The sequence below is a fragment of the Lathyrus oleraceus genome, chromosome 4 (assembly GCF_024323335.1).
Source record: "Lathyrus oleraceus cultivar Zhongwan6 chromosome 4, CAAS_Psat_ZW6_1.0, whole genome shotgun sequence".
NCBI lineage: Eukaryota > Viridiplantae > Streptophyta > Magnoliopsida > Fabales > Fabaceae > Lathyrus > Lathyrus oleraceus.
Genome location: NC_066582.1, coordinates 215,692,167 through 215,708,356, shown reverse-complemented (window position 1 = coordinate 215,708,356; position 16,190 = coordinate 215,692,167). Strand labels below are relative to the sequence as shown.

The 16,190-nt window shown below is 31.6% G+C and overlaps 1 protein-coding gene and 1 long non-coding RNA gene across 3 annotated transcripts; both read right to left on the bottom strand.

Moving 5' to 3' along the window:
* Window positions 1-596: 596 nt before the first annotated feature.
* On the bottom strand, window positions 597-2,501 carry LOC127074614 (uncharacterized). Its single transcript, XR_007786071.1, has 2 exons — window positions 2,175-2,501; window positions 597-1,110 (listed from the first exon to the last, which is right to left on the bottom strand). It is a non-coding gene; the product is annotated as an uncharacterized LOC127074614 (long non-coding RNA).
* Window positions 2,502-6,184: 3,683 nt separating this feature from the next.
* On the bottom strand, window positions 6,185-9,667 carry LOC127074613 (kinetochore protein SPC25 homolog). Of its 2 annotated transcripts, none has more exons than XM_051015944.1 (8): window positions 9,420-9,667; window positions 9,282-9,347; window positions 9,033-9,179; window positions 8,125-8,229; window positions 7,953-8,042; window positions 7,741-7,863; window positions 7,397-7,629; window positions 6,185-6,443 (listed from the first exon to the last, which is right to left on the bottom strand). In XM_051015944.1, the coding sequence occupies exons 1-8, from the start codon at window positions 9,550-9,552 to the stop codon at window positions 6,432-6,434; spliced, it is 909 nt and encodes a 302-aa protein (XP_050871901.1). In that variant the 5' UTR covers window positions 9,553-9,667; the 3' UTR covers window positions 6,185-6,431. The 2 variants fall into 2 exon arrangements, with proteins under 2 accessions (XP_050871901.1, XP_050871900.1); XM_051015943.1 differs by having other exon boundaries at window positions 8,125-8,238; window positions 9,420-9,664.
* Between the last annotated feature and the right edge of the window lie 6,523 nt (window positions 9,668-16,190).

The window sequence follows — 16,190 nt, the reverse complement described above, 5'->3', positions numbered from 1 at the left end:
AAAGGGACTTTATCAAAAACATGTTGGGTAGATAAAAGATAAATTCAAAAGTATTTGATTTAATTGGAAAAATAAATTTTTTAGTTTCAGTTATTTAACAAAGTGATTAGAAAGAGACTATGTAATTTTATAATAATATATTTGTAATATTTTAAATATTATATACTTTTGAAGTTACCTGCAATTGACAACGTACTAAATAATTTTGTTCAAAACAAAACAGACATCGAATCAATCAGACCACGGAATATGAGATTATTGAAAGACTAAGCCGATGCCATATTCTATCATTGAGTTAACATTGTATCTTTCTCTGTATCAATGTGTAACTAACTATAATTGGAGTCTGAATGTTCAAATATCAGGAAGCTCTATTGTGTTTGTGAGGAGTTGCATAGACCTCATGCTCTGGAAAGTTGAATGAGAATCACCCTCTAACAGTTAAAAATAAACATAGATTTCTCTTGGTTTCATAAAAACCAGACATTAGCAAAATCAGAATAAATCTAAAGATAACATACATACAATGAGTGGTGCACTGTATTCCACTCAGAAATAAATGGTAAAATTAATAAACGTTTAAAAATAGAGAAATGTAAATGAAATTTTGATGGATTAAAAGGAACATGTATATTAGCTAAGAGTGTGCTGAGCATCAATAGAGCACCAGGGCATAGACCTTGGCACGTTAAAAAAAAGTATACCTATCCATCACTCAATCAAGATGATTCTCACATATTACTGTGTTTCATATGCCTCCATTGTACACATACAAAATCAGTTAGCAAATTTTCATAGCCCGACTAACCTCAATTTACCCTCGTCTGACTATGCAGAAAACACTCTGATCTTCTCTTTTTCTTCACAGAAAACACATACTCCTCAGCTTGATCACATGCTACTTTAAACAATTCCCACTTTTGCTTAAAGTTTTGAAGGGCTGTCTCTGTTGCTGCGTTTTTAAGGGCACCGGATGTTTCTTTGGCTTCAAGAAAAGTTGTTGCTGCAGCAACAAAATCTTCATAGGCACTACTTAGAGAATCAACCATACTGTCCATTGAGCTTGTTTATTTATGTTAAAGAGAGTTGAGATTCTTGTAAAGTAGATACCTGTGAAGCACAAACAAAGAAATTAAAATACATGACAATGACCCTGACTCTTTGACACCAGTAATAAATTGAAAAAATAAAAATAATTAGACGTAATTATATGTTCCAAACACGGAACAGAACACATTTTCAATTTCAATCTGTAGTATTTTTCCTACATAGATAAGTCCTGTGAAATTAAGGCTGAAGAACACTAAAAACCATCACCCTATAGTATGAACACCATAAATGATCAATTCCAAAACAAATTACAAAGAACAATATCTAGTCTTATATTTCAACGTAAAGGGAGCTCATACAGAATCAACACAGACAAAATATCAAAAAAACAAAAACTATCGAAATTTCTAATTGTTTCTGACGGTTGATGACCAACTCTGTTAAAGAACTTCTGGATCCATAAGTACCAGGCAGATTTTAAACCAGAAGTACTTTTGAAATCCTTTTTCAATTAACCATCTTCTAATCTAATTTCAAGAGAATCTCAAGACTTTTTTTGGGACAAAAGTGAATCCCAAGTTAATCTCGAAAGCTAAACCTTCAAATTTAAAAAAATAATTTCATCAAGTGTTTAGAATTAAAGACATAGCTTCAAATGAACAAATTCTAAACTTCCATTTCACAATCCACCCTCAAATTAAATTCCTGCAACATTAGAAACTTAAACATATTCATAATACACATCACATAGATTATTTCATCTTGGATGATATTCAAGTTCGAATTTCAATTTATCTAAACATTCTTTGTAACAAAATAAATGGCGACATTACACTTTTCTAAAGAAGAGCATTTTAGGTTTTCACATATAGATTAAATAGAAAGTTGAGTAAAGAATTTCATGAACACACCTTAATATCATAAACAATCCTCAATCATAGAATTCAATCTTTATTTTTCAATTGTTTTGCATGATAAAAAAAGAAAAGAAGAATCGAAAGAACAAGCAAAAAAAAAATCACACAAGCAGAAGCAGAATTAATCCACACAGAAAATCGTATAACAATGTGTGATATGAGAAATTAAGAATATAAAAATTAGGGTTGGGAAATTTGTTACTGTACAGAAATGTTAGTGCGCAGATCAGAGAGTGATGCACGGCGGCGATCGGAGAGATACGACGAGCAAGATTGAGAGATGTTTATGGAGCGAGAACGAGTGAATGAATGAGCGAAGGAACGAGTTTAGGGTTTCTGAGAGAAGAGGTTAGGGAGAGAACGAGTTTGAGCAGTCAAATAAACGAGTCTTGGTGATTTATGAGTATGGTTGAGGAAAGAGATGAATGGAAAAAGAGAAAATGGCCTATTTTGGGGAGTTTCTGTGGGAATAGAACGGAAAGAACTAGCACGTGAGTTCATTCAGTTATAGGAGGAAAGAACTAGCACGTGAGTTCGTTCAGATCTTTTTACTCTCAAATAATTTTTTTTGGATTTTAAATGCACTTTTAATTCTTTATTATTATTATTATTATTTTTACTTTTTGTTACTTATTTTAGAATTAATTTCTTATTTTCTTTAACTTTTTAAAGTTTTAAAATAGCAATTCTTTTTTTAAAATATACGTATTTAATATATTTGAAATTAAAATAATTTTTTTTTTAGAATATTATTTTTAGGAATTGTTTTTATTCAATAGAAAGTGAAACAATCACAGAAAGACGATTATTAAAAAAGCATTATAATTATTTTGTTGTTTAAGGTTTGAATAAGTTGAAATTACAATGTTATCACTTGATTTTGGATAATCGGCTGAAAATTATCATAGACTTGAATGAGTTTAAATTTTAACGTTTTGTTTGCAAGTGTTCATTACAGAAAACAAATGGGTAAACAAGAACATAAGCAAGGAGCTTGTGAAAAAAATTCTTTATCACCAAAGGTAAGGTTATGAGAAAAAGAATAAATTAGAGCATGATTTAATGGTGAAAAGTATCGAGCATTACACTTTTTTCAAAAATTTACTTTATACCCCTACATTTATCCATAGAGTCCTACATTTTATAAAAAGTACCAATTTTACTCTTATATATTTTTAACTAATTTATTATTTTATTTTTAAATATTTTTTAAATTTTATTTTACGTATTGGAAGAATTTGCAAAAGAGTTTCAATAGTATTTTTTAACTTTTTTTGTGTGTACCGAAAGACTTTGCAAAAGAGTTTCGGTAGTCATTTTTCAAACATTTTTTTAAATATTTTTTTTTTACCGGAAAACTTTACAAAAGAGGTCCGAAAGTCAATTTGTTTGTATCGGAAGACTTTGCAAAAGAGTTCCGGTAGTCATTTTTCAAACATTTTTTTAATATTTTTTTTGTGTACCGGAAGACTTTGGAAAAAAGTTCTGGTAGTCAATTTTTGTGTATCGGAAGACTTTGCAAAAGAGTTCAGGTACTCAGTTATCAAGTATTTTTTTTAATTTTTTTTTGTATACCGGTAGTCATTTTTCAAACATTTTTTTTTGTATACCGGAACTCTTTTGTAAATTCTTCCTGTAAAAAAAAATATTTTAAAAAATATTTGAAAAATGACTACCGGAACTCTTTTGCAAAGTCGTCCGGTACACAAAAATTGACTACGGGAACTCTTTTACAAAGTCTTCCGGTATACAAAAAAAAATATTAAAAAAATGTTTGAAAAATGACTACCGGAACTCTTTTGTAAAATCTTTCGATACACAATTTTTTTTTAAAAATAAAAATAAAATAATAAATTAGTTTAAAATATATAAGAATAAAATTGATATTTTTATGAAATGCAAGGGTATATAGATAAATGTAGGGGTATGAGGTAAAATTTTGTTGAATGATGTTTAACACATCCAATAGTATATATATTACACAAGTGAGGGACTTAACTTCTCCCTCACCTTAGATGCCATGGGAATGATGTGTCGATGACACTTGTTGTTCTAACTAAATAATATTTAATATGTTATTTAATTATAATTAAAAATAATATTAGATACATTTAATAATAAAAAAATATATTTATACAATTATATTAATTAAAAATAATTTTTATAATTTAAAAAAATAATTTTTATAGTCAATTTTTGAGTACGGGAAGGCTACTCAAACGAGTTTTTGTAGTCATTTTTTAAATACTTTTTAAATATTTTTTTTGTGTATCGGAACATTTTACAAAAGAGTTTCGGTAGTTAATTTTTGTGTATTTGAAGACTTTACAAAAAAGTTTCGGTAGTCAATTTTTATGTATTAGAAGACTTTGCAAAAGAGTTCCGATACTCATTTTTAAAATTTTTTTTAAACTTTTTTTTATATACCGGAAGACTTTACAAAAGAGTTTCGGTAATCATACTCTCTCCGTCTCATAAGAAGTGACTCATTTGGAATAAAATAGTGTTCTAAAATGAATGATTTATTTCAATTTTCAATACACTATTTCAATTTTACCCTCTAATTAATATCACTTCTATCATTTTCAATAGTTAACATGAACATTTTAGTAAAAATATCATTTTCTCTTCTATTTTTTTTATCTATGTGAAATAATCAAATAATTCATTCATTGTGAAACAGAGGAATATCTCAATGAAGATATAAATAAACTCAGTTATGAATTTCCTATAAATATCTATTTGAATGACTTCCGCCACATATAGATTTGATTTTATACAATTTTAATTCATGTAGGTTTATTCTCTTATAAATTATCTCTTTTAAAAAAATTCTCCAAAACTAAGTATTGATAAGTGTTCATCTTTATTGACTGAAAATAGTACAAAATTTGTTGTCTCCTCCTTTATTGAAAAACTTCAAATTCATATATATATATATATATATATATTATATATATATATATATATATATATATATATATATATATATATATATATTTCAAGATTAAGATTCATGCTCTTAATTCTCCTAGAATCAAGAAAGTCTTCTAACATCCTCTTAAAGCTTATTGAGTTTTTTTAATTCTCCCAGAATCAAGAAAGTCTTCAAGCATCCTCTTAAAACTTATTGAATTTAATGTAACATTGATGTATCTATCCTTTGTAGCCCGGGCCCTGCTTATAGAGATATAGAGATATTTTTGCTACTACTTTTGATATTTACTCCCAACTAGCCAATATAACTTTCAATTACATTGTTCATTAAAGTTTAAGAAACAAATGAAAGAATTTTAGTTGACTTCACATATATGCCTTTTATTATGTTTCACATGTATAAAAAATGAAACAATTATGCTGACATGTTACATAATCTTAAGTTATCTTTGACATTCACTAAAAAAAAGGATTTTGCCCTTCTTCCCAAAATTATACTTTTATTTTTATGTTTTAATAAATATTAGAAATGTATGACTAAGTGATAAATTTAGTGTCAACCTAATTTCGACGTGACAATTTATCTTATCACTTTTTATTGACACGAGTTATCTTATCAATTTTTTTGACACAACTTATCTTCCTTATCATATAGTGTAATACTCCAGTCTTATTTAAAAAGTAAAAAAAGACATTTATGTTAATAAGGTACATTTAATTTTCTTGATTTCACGTAAAAAAAAAATATATAACACAATTATTAATATATCCTTAATTAAATTTCCACCAATAAAGTAATTAATACATGGATAATTTTGAGATAAAAACATCAAATACAATTAAATTTATTAACATTTAATTATATTTAAGACCAACAGTTTTTTAAAACTTTTGCTTGCCGGAGGTAGGGAGTACTCCCTTTTCTTGACAAAAAGAAATGCGATAATATACGTTGTATAGACTTAAAAAGCTGCAGCAATACACTTAACAACAATATAATCATTTCTAGTGTCAACCTAATTTCGATGTGATAACTTAATTTCGATGTGATAACTTATCTTCCTTATCACTTTTTGTTTGACACAACTTATCTTCCTTATCATATACTCCCTTTTCTTGGCAAAAAGAAACGCGGTAATATATGCTATAGACTTAAAAAGCTGCAGCGACCACTTATCTTCCTTATCACTTTTTTTTACACAACTTATCTTCCTTATCATATACTCCCTTTTCTTGACAAAAAGAAATGTAGTAATATATGCGGTATAGACTTAAAAAGCTGCAGCAATACACTTAACAACAATATAATCATCTTAGTATATCACACATAATTAACCCCGGAAAATTTTTGGACACGGGAGGAGGTAAAAGCCCAAAATAACACAGCCAGTAGAATGCATAGATGTCCCTGGGATGTGTCAATTTGTTAGCAAACACTTAGCAACTTAAATATTTACTTACGCCCGCAAGAGCACCCCGGGAACTCAGCACGTATCATCAAATGAGGTGACAAACATCCTTTGCATTTTATTTCCTAACCTGCAACATATATATGAGACATCAGTATCTACAATTACAATTAAATGATGGAAGAACACATAATAATGACTCTGTGAACCTGAAGCACCACAGAAGGCCAGGACCCAATAACAAGTTAATTTAAAACCTCCAAAAGGAACTAAGCAAGTGCAGTTGAGTAGATTGCACACTTGTTACTGTTCTTATAGCATTTTTAGTTTTCGCCATTAAATTCCTTCTAATCCATCGTCTATAAATGCAGAATTCAGAAGGGCATAACTTTAGATGGTAAAGCACCTCCCCATTTACACACCACTGCCAGACTACTGGCACTGCACTATACTCATTTGCCATTTTTCATAGTGTTTTTAGTCGTGCTCTCCCTGACATTGGTTAGTTAAGAAAAGCGAGTGGAGGTCCCTACTGCAGCAGCATAGCTCCCAAGAGCTTCTTGAAACATCAGTTTCAACCAATAAAAGTAATGAATCATGATCAAACCTAGGACTCCTAAGACAGATAGTAAAGTTATAGCTTTGATGCTTGGAAAACGGGTTTGTTTGTTTAGACCATTAGAAGTTATCTCCTCCAGCATTGCAATAAGCGGTTTGGTAATTAGTTGCTGCCATCAAGAATACAAGCAAAGGAATTTCATAGCCCTTGTCTCTCCCAATTTGTACTTTTTAAAAACCCTGTTTCCTTCTTTGTCCTCTCATATACATTCACTATCTATTGCTTCAACTACCTACAGCTGATACCTCCTATTAAGTTGGCTATTAACTTCCCGGCCCCGTTTGCCGATTTATTCTCCACTCTTCCTAAAATATACCCTCTTCACAACAGAATGCTTATCGAAGTACAATAGACAGCACTTCAACTGAAAAATATCTACATCCCAGAGTAGTGATTTTAAACTTTTACCTTGGTATCAAAACAGAAAATAAAATTTAACAAATACAACATATGATAATCCATACCTTCAAACGTGGAGACTTGCGAACAGATGAAGCAGAATCAGGAGATAAAAGTGCTAAACTTTTCCTTCTGCGATTGTTTTTTTTCTTTAATTGTGCACTACCATCAGAGAGTTCCACTTGATGCTCATTTTCTGTGATTGTATAATCACTTCTAATGGATGTATCAGGAGCAGGAGCAGATGAAGAGATAAAGGCAGATTCTCCAGGTTCAACTGTTGTTAGAACTAAGCTCTCTGTTTAATAGCAATTAAAGAAACTTACATTCATTATAAGCATCGTATTTATCCATTTTCCAAAAGCAAACTAGGTTATCCATTCTAGAACCATGATTGAATAATTCATACCTTGCACCAAGGTTTCTTGAAATTTTTTCCGCATTGCTTTTACAAACTTAAACAGACCATTTGTCTTGTTTAATTCATCGACCAACTCTTCAATACCATCGAGGGGAGGTTCACAACTTAACACTGAAAGATAAAAGAAATCGTTAGATTTCAAGACGTGTATCCGCAAACTATGAAAATTGCATATAAAATGACATATGTTTGATGCTTACATGTGTAAGTATTTTTATCATGGGAGACGATAAAAGTGTACTCTTCGTTTGGATTCTTTACATTTATATACTTGAACATGAACTTTACCCCTGAAGAAAAGAACTAATAAGGATATCAATTATGAAAAAGAACAAAAAGAAACTTTAAGCAAAAAATTTATTTGTGAATTACCATGTCCCCCTTTGACATGAAAACCAAGCACTCTATTATACCAAGAGATGGCTTCCCGTGTTTCATTTGTATGCTCAATGTTCTCATTTAGCTTCCTCTCAGATGCTGCCAAAGCTTAATATGAATGAAAAGAGAAGAGATGGAAGGTGAGAGGATAAGTTATAATAGTACATAACATTTTTCCTAATGCAGCAACTTAAAGTTTAGTAAGTAGAACAAATCGAATAGAACATATAATAGGGAAAAGACAAAAAAAAAATAGTGCCAATTCATGTTCTGTAAAAAGCAATTAATGTTTTTACAGGTCAACTGTAAAAAGCAATTCATGTTCTGTAGAAACCCATTGTTAGAAAACATCCTTCAAAATTTATTTTATAACAGGTCAACTTAAAATCTTCAAACTTTATTTTATAACAGATAAACTTAAAATATTGACAAATGATTTAACAGTTTGCATGATAATGCCTATCTTAACGGTTCTTTGCTTCCAGGAAAAATAAAAAACACCAATTTATAGCTATTATAAATAATGTTAGCAATCTAGACATGAAAATTACAGATTATATGTAATCTCAATGCTTATGCAAGATGTCAGTATTTTATCATATATTGTGTGCACAATTTCTAATAGATCAAGCAGTCATCAAATATATGCTCTGTAAACAAATAAACATATAGACCTGAAAAAAACACAAGCCACAATCTTTTCCAATTGTAATGACGACAGCTAGGTAAAGATAACTAAGTCTTTCACCTTTCCACATACAACAACACCTATCCACATTCAGTAATTAAATAGTTCTACAAATGTATATAAGCACCAAGCATGTGTGTGAGTCCTGATTAACATAACATAATCAAATAGCTAGAAATATCCACCCACATTTGAAGAAAAAGAGGTGAATTACCAAGAGATTGTTCAGATAGAAACGCACTATACTCTTGTTTCCTAGCACGAACCTCTTGAATACTTGTGTTGAGGTTTCCAACTCTGGCCTTGGCAGATGCAATAGCATTCATCAAAGCCATTTTCTTCGCCACTTTGCGTGCCTTCTCTACACATCAAAAAACAAAAGCACACAAATTTTCCATCATTTGAAACACATGAAAGCTAAAACGAAAAAACCCTAATACAAAAACAGTAAAGTTGAAGTAACCTGCAAGTACTTCAACCAATTCATCCTCCACTTCCTTCAGTTTGCATTTAACATCGTGTAGTTGAACTGAGAGACAAAACGAGAGAGTAAACACCCTAAACAATGTGAGTGAATCGAATAGAAGTAGAGAATAAGAACCTTGATTTTGAGAAGTTTGTTGCGATTTGGACTTGAGGGATTGGAAGGATTCAGATAGAGAAGCAGTGCCAACATCGATTATCTGCATATTGTGAGTGATGTGAGCGTCGAAGTTTGAAGTTGAGGTATCCATCTTTCTTGGCGAGAATACGAGCCAAGAGTTTTGGGTATCCGAGAGCACAGATTTGGGAGAGAGCGGGTTAGCTGTAAGAAAACACAAGGAATAAAATGCTTTTGGTTTGGGAAAGAGCGCTTAACTTATTTTTATTTTCAAAAAATCAATTCAAATTGTTTTTATGCATACATATAGGTTATCTGAAAATATTTATAAACAAAAATTTACTAGTATAAAATAAAAAAAAATCTCAAATATTATTGCAAAATTTATATTTAAATAAGATCTTTACCATGTCATGGGGTCGGATATGTTTTGAGTGCCTATAAATAACTCCTTAAATTAAAATTAATTTTTAATTTTTTTTCACTATCTAGACCTATCCATTATTATCAATCCTTTTGGAACAAGCAACCACAAGATTGATGAAACAAAGATGGAGTAATTTGAGAGAGAGATTATGATTTCATTAACTTGGGTGAGAGGGCACCCTAAATACTTATATATGAGATGCAAAACAATTGAGACTTCAAATGACCAAGTACAATAGCAGAAAATACAAAAACTCATGCATGTAACCAGTTACAGCAAAACATGTAACCAGTTACACCTGATACTGAATAAAATATAAATTAGTTCAACTTCAGTGGTAATCGGTTACACCTTCGAAAATCAGAAATTTCTGCTACTGGAATGCATATCAGACGCTGCTGTAAAAGGTTACACGTTTGTGGTAACCGGTTACAGCACTTGAATTACTCTTCAAACTTCAACACACCATCTTAATTCAAGTGCTGCAAGTCTACCATATTCATGCTCATCTTCAACCTCTTGAATACATCATTTGTGACCCCCTTAGTCAACAAATCAGTAATTTGGTCCTCACTTCTGCAATATCCCAATTGTAACCTTCCTCCACTAACAAGTTCCCTCAAATAGTGAACTCAATGCCAAGAAAATAAGTCATGAGACCAAGGTCTGTCATCTCAAATTCTTCCATAAGTTCATTCTTGAACTTTGAAATGCACTCACTGTTGCTGCCCGTGATCAATAAATCATCCACATATAGACAAAGGAAGATTATCCCTTCACTCACATCCGTCTTCACATATACTCCATGCTCCGATACACATTTCTTGAAGACAGTATCCTTTAGGAAACCATCAATTCTTTTATTCTACGCTCTTGGAGATTGCTTCAAACCATATATCATTTTCCATAACTTGTAGAATTTCAGCTCTTGGTCTTTCACAAAAAAAAAACAGGGGGTTGTCCTACATATACCTCCTCTTCAAGTTGTCCATTCAAAAACACGGATTTGACATCCATTTGATAGATAGGTCAATTGTGGTTATTTGCAATACCAACAACAAGCCTAATAGTTTTGATCCTAGCAACCAGTGCAAATACTTCCTCAAATTTTATGTCTTCTCTTTGCAAATATCCTTTAGCCACCAATCGAGCCTTATGCTTGATTTTCTCACCCTTGGGATTTGCCTTCACTTTGAACACCTTTTTCACACCAATTGGCTTCTTCCCTTTTGGTAGATCAACTAACTCCCAAGTACTATTTTTCTCAATGGATTTCAGCTCCTCTTTTATAGCACAAACCCATTTTGGATCAATTAAGGCCTCTTATGTATTAATGGATTCATATTCATCCATAAGTGCAAAGTGGACGAAATCACCATCATCATTGACCTCATTGCATAGAACAACTCACAATCTTGGAATCTCTAAGGCAACCCCCTTTTCCTTGTTGACCTTCTGACATTTCCTTCATTTCGGGCTTCGACGACATGTTGTTCTATCCTTCCTCCTTCCTCATAATATGGAATTTCGAACCAGTAATCAGTTACAACATTCTGGTAACCGATTGCAGCCTGCATGTAACCGGTTATAGTCTACTGGTAACCAGTTACGCCCTGTTGCATCTGCTTCATTTCATTGATTACTACATCCTGACTAATTACGACACTATGACAAATAGCACTTTTTATGACAAAACTTTCACCTCGAACATGCCAAAAATCGAGCGTATAAGTCTTGGGAGCGACATGTTTGATTTTTTTTTATAAAAAAAAAACCTTTTCCCGAGGTAATATAACTATAAGTGAGCATCAAATTTTCTCCATAAAAAGATAATAAACTTATTACCTCAGTGTTTTTGAAAATCGAGGGAATATAGCTATATAGGAATACACTTCGAATCCATATAATTGCATTTTAGGTTTTTTCAATGATTTCTCACTTTGCGCCTTCCAATCTTCCCTTTTTTTCTTAGTTAATTTTTTTTTCATTTTTTTTTCTTGTTAATTAGTAATTCTCATTTTTTATCAATACAAACGAATAGACAACAATATGAAAGGAAATATTTCATTAATTAAAAACATGATAACAAATGATTATTCCATATATTCAAAATTCTGACTTCACTCAACTTCAATAGTATCACTATTAACTATCTCTAACTGAGAAAAAAGTTCAGAAAGAACTCTTTCATATGGTATGAGAAAATTCATTTTCTCTCTAGAGATGATTATCATTTCCTTTAAGAAGTTAAAGATGGTAAGGGGAAGATTAACTCTGATGTTCTTGGTAAGGAATAACAAGAGAAGCTTGGCATCCCAAGTGTTTCTAGTTGTTTCTCTCTTGGACGGAGATTTGACACTAAAAGTTGATACAAAACTTTTCCAATTGGTAGTAGAGTAGCAGAATTATGTGCCATGATTTAATTTTTTAGAAATAGAAACCACATATTACCTCAGTTTTTAACAAAATCGATGGGGCAATCAACTTATTATCTCGGTTATTCAAAAAATATGAGGGGAAAAACAATTCAGGAACTTTTTTTTTTATTATTATAAATTTTTTTATAAACTAAATGACATATGTCATGGGTTTCCTTAATAACTGATAGATAAGATAATCATATTTTATTATAAAAGCACTTGTTAAATAAATTTTAGTCTAATCTTAACTTATATGTAATCGCTTCAAACTCGAACGCATCATTATTTTGGGATCCATCTCACAAAATGGTGTTGATGTTTTTGTTGTTGTTGTTGTTGTTGTTGTATTTAGAAGCTTGAAAAAGTTCTCTATGATGGATTGCAAGTGCAGAAAAATATTTTTCAATGTTGAAACAAATAATTCCTTTAGAAGTTGGATGCACTCAATGGTTGGAATAAACAACTCCTAAAATTGGATGCGTACAATATTTGGAACACATAAATTCTTACACCAAAATTCTTCCTTTTTTTTGTATTATTGTTTTTCATTATTCTGTGTAAACAATGTAATTTTTATAAATAAAAAATCATGTTCAGCTCGGTTTTTAACAAAACCGAGGAGACAACTTAGTGTGATAACTTTAGATATTGATCATCGTCCTTAAACACATTGTCATCGTCCATTCCATTATAAAGACCTTATGATATCTATAATTGATAAAGAACGTCATGAAACTATCTACATCCTCCACTTTAACTTTTATCATTAAGAGTTCTCTATGGTGGATTGCAAGTGCAGAAAATTAATTGGGTTCAAAATTTGTGTTTTTAAATATTCATTTGAGCAGAAAATCATTTATTTTACTAACCTTTTTTTTGTTTAATATCAGAAACAAATAACTGCAAAGTGAAACATTTGATCTTTCCCAAATATCAAGGAGTCAAAGATCCAACATATGATTTTCAGGGATAAATTAATTTTTATTTTAATATTTTGTATAAACAATGTAATATTTTGGGTAAACATTGTAGTTTGTAAACAACTTTTTTAAATAAAAAATCATGTGTAAACAATATAATGAATTTCAATTAAAAAAATAATCGATCTTACCCCTCAGTTTTATTGTAAACTGAGATGTATGAGACGTTAGTTTTGTAAATAATAAAAATGCATATGCTCGGGTTCGAACCCATGTGCAAATTTATTTACCTCTCGGTGTTTAAAAACCCGAGATGATAAGTCATTACTTTTCATGACGCCCTTTGTTACCTTGGTACTACAACCGAGGTAAAATGCATTTCGCGTATGATGTTTAAAGCACTTTTTGTAGTAGTGTGATCCTCCTGTTTACAACATCAAACAATTTGTAAACATCGGTAGAATGATACCCAACAAGTATTATTACCTCTCCCTTATCATCAAACTTCTTTCTAAGTTGACCTGGAATATGTCAGTATGCAATGAAACCAAAGACTCTCAAATGGTTCAGATTTGGCTTGAAACTCGACCATGCTTCCTCCGAAGTTACATTTTTCAGCTTCTTTGTAGGGCACCTACTCAACAAATAGGTCGTTATGGATACCATTTCTCCCGATAGATCTTTTAGCAAGTTCTTCCCCTTTAACATGTTTCTCACCGTATTCATGATTGATCGATACTTTCTTTCTGACACACAATTTTATTGTGGTGTATAGGATGCTACTACCTCATGTATAATCCCTTCTTGATCACAAAACATCCCAAAGTCATTTGAGACATATTCGCCTCCATCATCTGATTTGAGTACTTTGAACTTGTGACCACTTTGCCTATCAACCATTGATCAGTCACCGTTTGTGATATAATTATAATCATGTTAACAGGTGAAAGCAGGTGAGTTAGTTGCGTTTTTAATACAGTTTAAGTGGTTTTTACACCTTCTTTTACCATTAATATCATTTAATCTTTTCACTAAGTTTCATCACTTTGTTTCCATTTTCCACATTTTATGCTTGAGTTGTGTGTTATTATTGTTGTTCATGTTCAAATAAATATTCAAGTACAACCAGATGCAAAATCCAAAGAGAATCGCAAATAATCTGAGAAGTTTTCCCACGCTTCAGTAGGCCTACTACGGCCACCCGTAGCACCTCCTACGGGCCGTAATAGAGATGTCTGAACAAAGAAAAAATCCATCCAAAACAAGGGTCCACTACGGCCACCCGTAGCACCTGCTACGAGCCATAGTGGAAGGTCTGGAACAAAGTCCAAATTTCACAAAGACAGTGGCCTGCTACGGATCGTAGTAGGGGGCCTGGACGAGAGCATCAATGACAGTGGCCTGCTACGGCCACCCGTGGCACCAGCTACGAGTCGTAGCATGCATGCATGCAAAAACCATATATTTCCTTTGTTTTGTTAATTTTAAGTGAATGGCGTTTTGGTCCATTTAAGACCTGATTTCATTGACTATTGTGGATCTTTTTAAGGAGATAGAAAGAAAGAGGAGGACTTTTATATTTAAGGGAGTTTTTCAGACAACACGAAGATGGACTTTGGGGGGAAGCAAAAATCACACGATTCAGAATTGGAGAAAACAAGGTTTTGGGGGAGACGAGATTTTCATGAGCAGAAGCAAATGAAGATCAAATTTCACCTAAATAATTGTAATTCCTACATTTTATCTTTTGATTTCCTTGAATACTATGAGTAGTTAAACCCCCCAATGCTAGGGGGTGTCCCTGATTTAAATCTGTAATGACTTTGAGTTTATATTTGCAATAACAGTGTTGTTTTTCATAATTAATTTATTTTCGTGATGTTCTTAATGATTTCTCTTTCAGAACAATTGAAATTGTTATATGATTATCAATTAGGTTAGATCGCAATTGGTAATGCTTTCATGAGATTATTCTATAGTAGATATTACCTAGGACTAGGGATACCCTGTAGAAGCCAATTTGTTCTTGATATAATAATGCTTAATTTCACCAGTTAATTTCTATGTACATAGAGATTAGGGATGAACGATTAAATGTTTTCTCACTGAGGCATTAGGAGAAAACACCCTTAAAAACTTATATTAATTAATTGATATTTGTTGTTGTAATAGTGACTCAGAGTTATTACAGGAAGAAATCACAAACGATAACATGTTACTCATATCTATCAAAAACCGTTTCCTACACTCTTTATTTTATTTGCAATTATTTTTATATATTCACATAAAAAATTCCTAACATTAGTTTTTGTTTAATTGAACAACAATTAGAACTCAATATTTACAAGCAGTCCTTGAGATCGACATTCGAGGAACTTTCCTCATTATTACTACAAAGGGAAAATAGTACACTTGATATTTTACAAATCAAGTTTTTGGCGCCGTTGCCGGGGACTGCCAAAATATAGAGTTCAATTTAGTCTAGTTAAAATTTTCTTTCTCTGCAACTAAAATTTAATTTATATCATTTCATTTATTTTGATCTTTATCTATTAATCTGTTTCTAATATTTTTATGCGAGGTAAGGCCTCAGCTGATTTTCCTTTTAACGCAGAAATCGAAAGAACTTTACGTACAAGACTCAAACAAGCTTGACAAGCTAGACTAGCAAGACTGGAATCAGACAAAGAGCAACCCCCTATTCATTCAAGCTCAGATTCAGAGTCAGAAAGATAGGTCGAAGCGATGGGTGAAAATTCACCACCACCAGAAATATTATTAGGGGACTATGGGATGACAAATGCACGGGGTGGTAGGCTAACAATTATGAACCAACCAGTGGATGTGCCAAACTTTCAGCTGCATCCCAACACTATTAATCAACTTGAGAGGAGACCTTTTTCGGGAAAAATCAACGAAGATGCAAATAAGCATTTACAAAGGTTTCTGACTATGAGCATCACTCTAAAGATAGAGGGGTACACTGAAGAGGCAAAAAAGCTCT

Bases quoted from the DNA above. Each gene is read 5' to 3' on its own strand.
- LOC127074613 (XM_051015943.1), bottom strand. From the start codon at position 9,552: ATGGATACCTCAACTTCAAACTTCGACGCTCACATCACTCACAATATG. The intron at 9,180-9,281 runs GTTACTTCAACT...TTTGATGTGTAG, and splicing joins ATTGGTTGAAGTACTTGCAG to AGAAGGCACGCAAAGTGGCG. The intron at 8,239-9,032 runs GTAATTCACCTC...ATTCATATTAAG, and splicing joins TCTATCTGAACAATCTCTTG to CTTTGGCAGCATCTGAGAGG.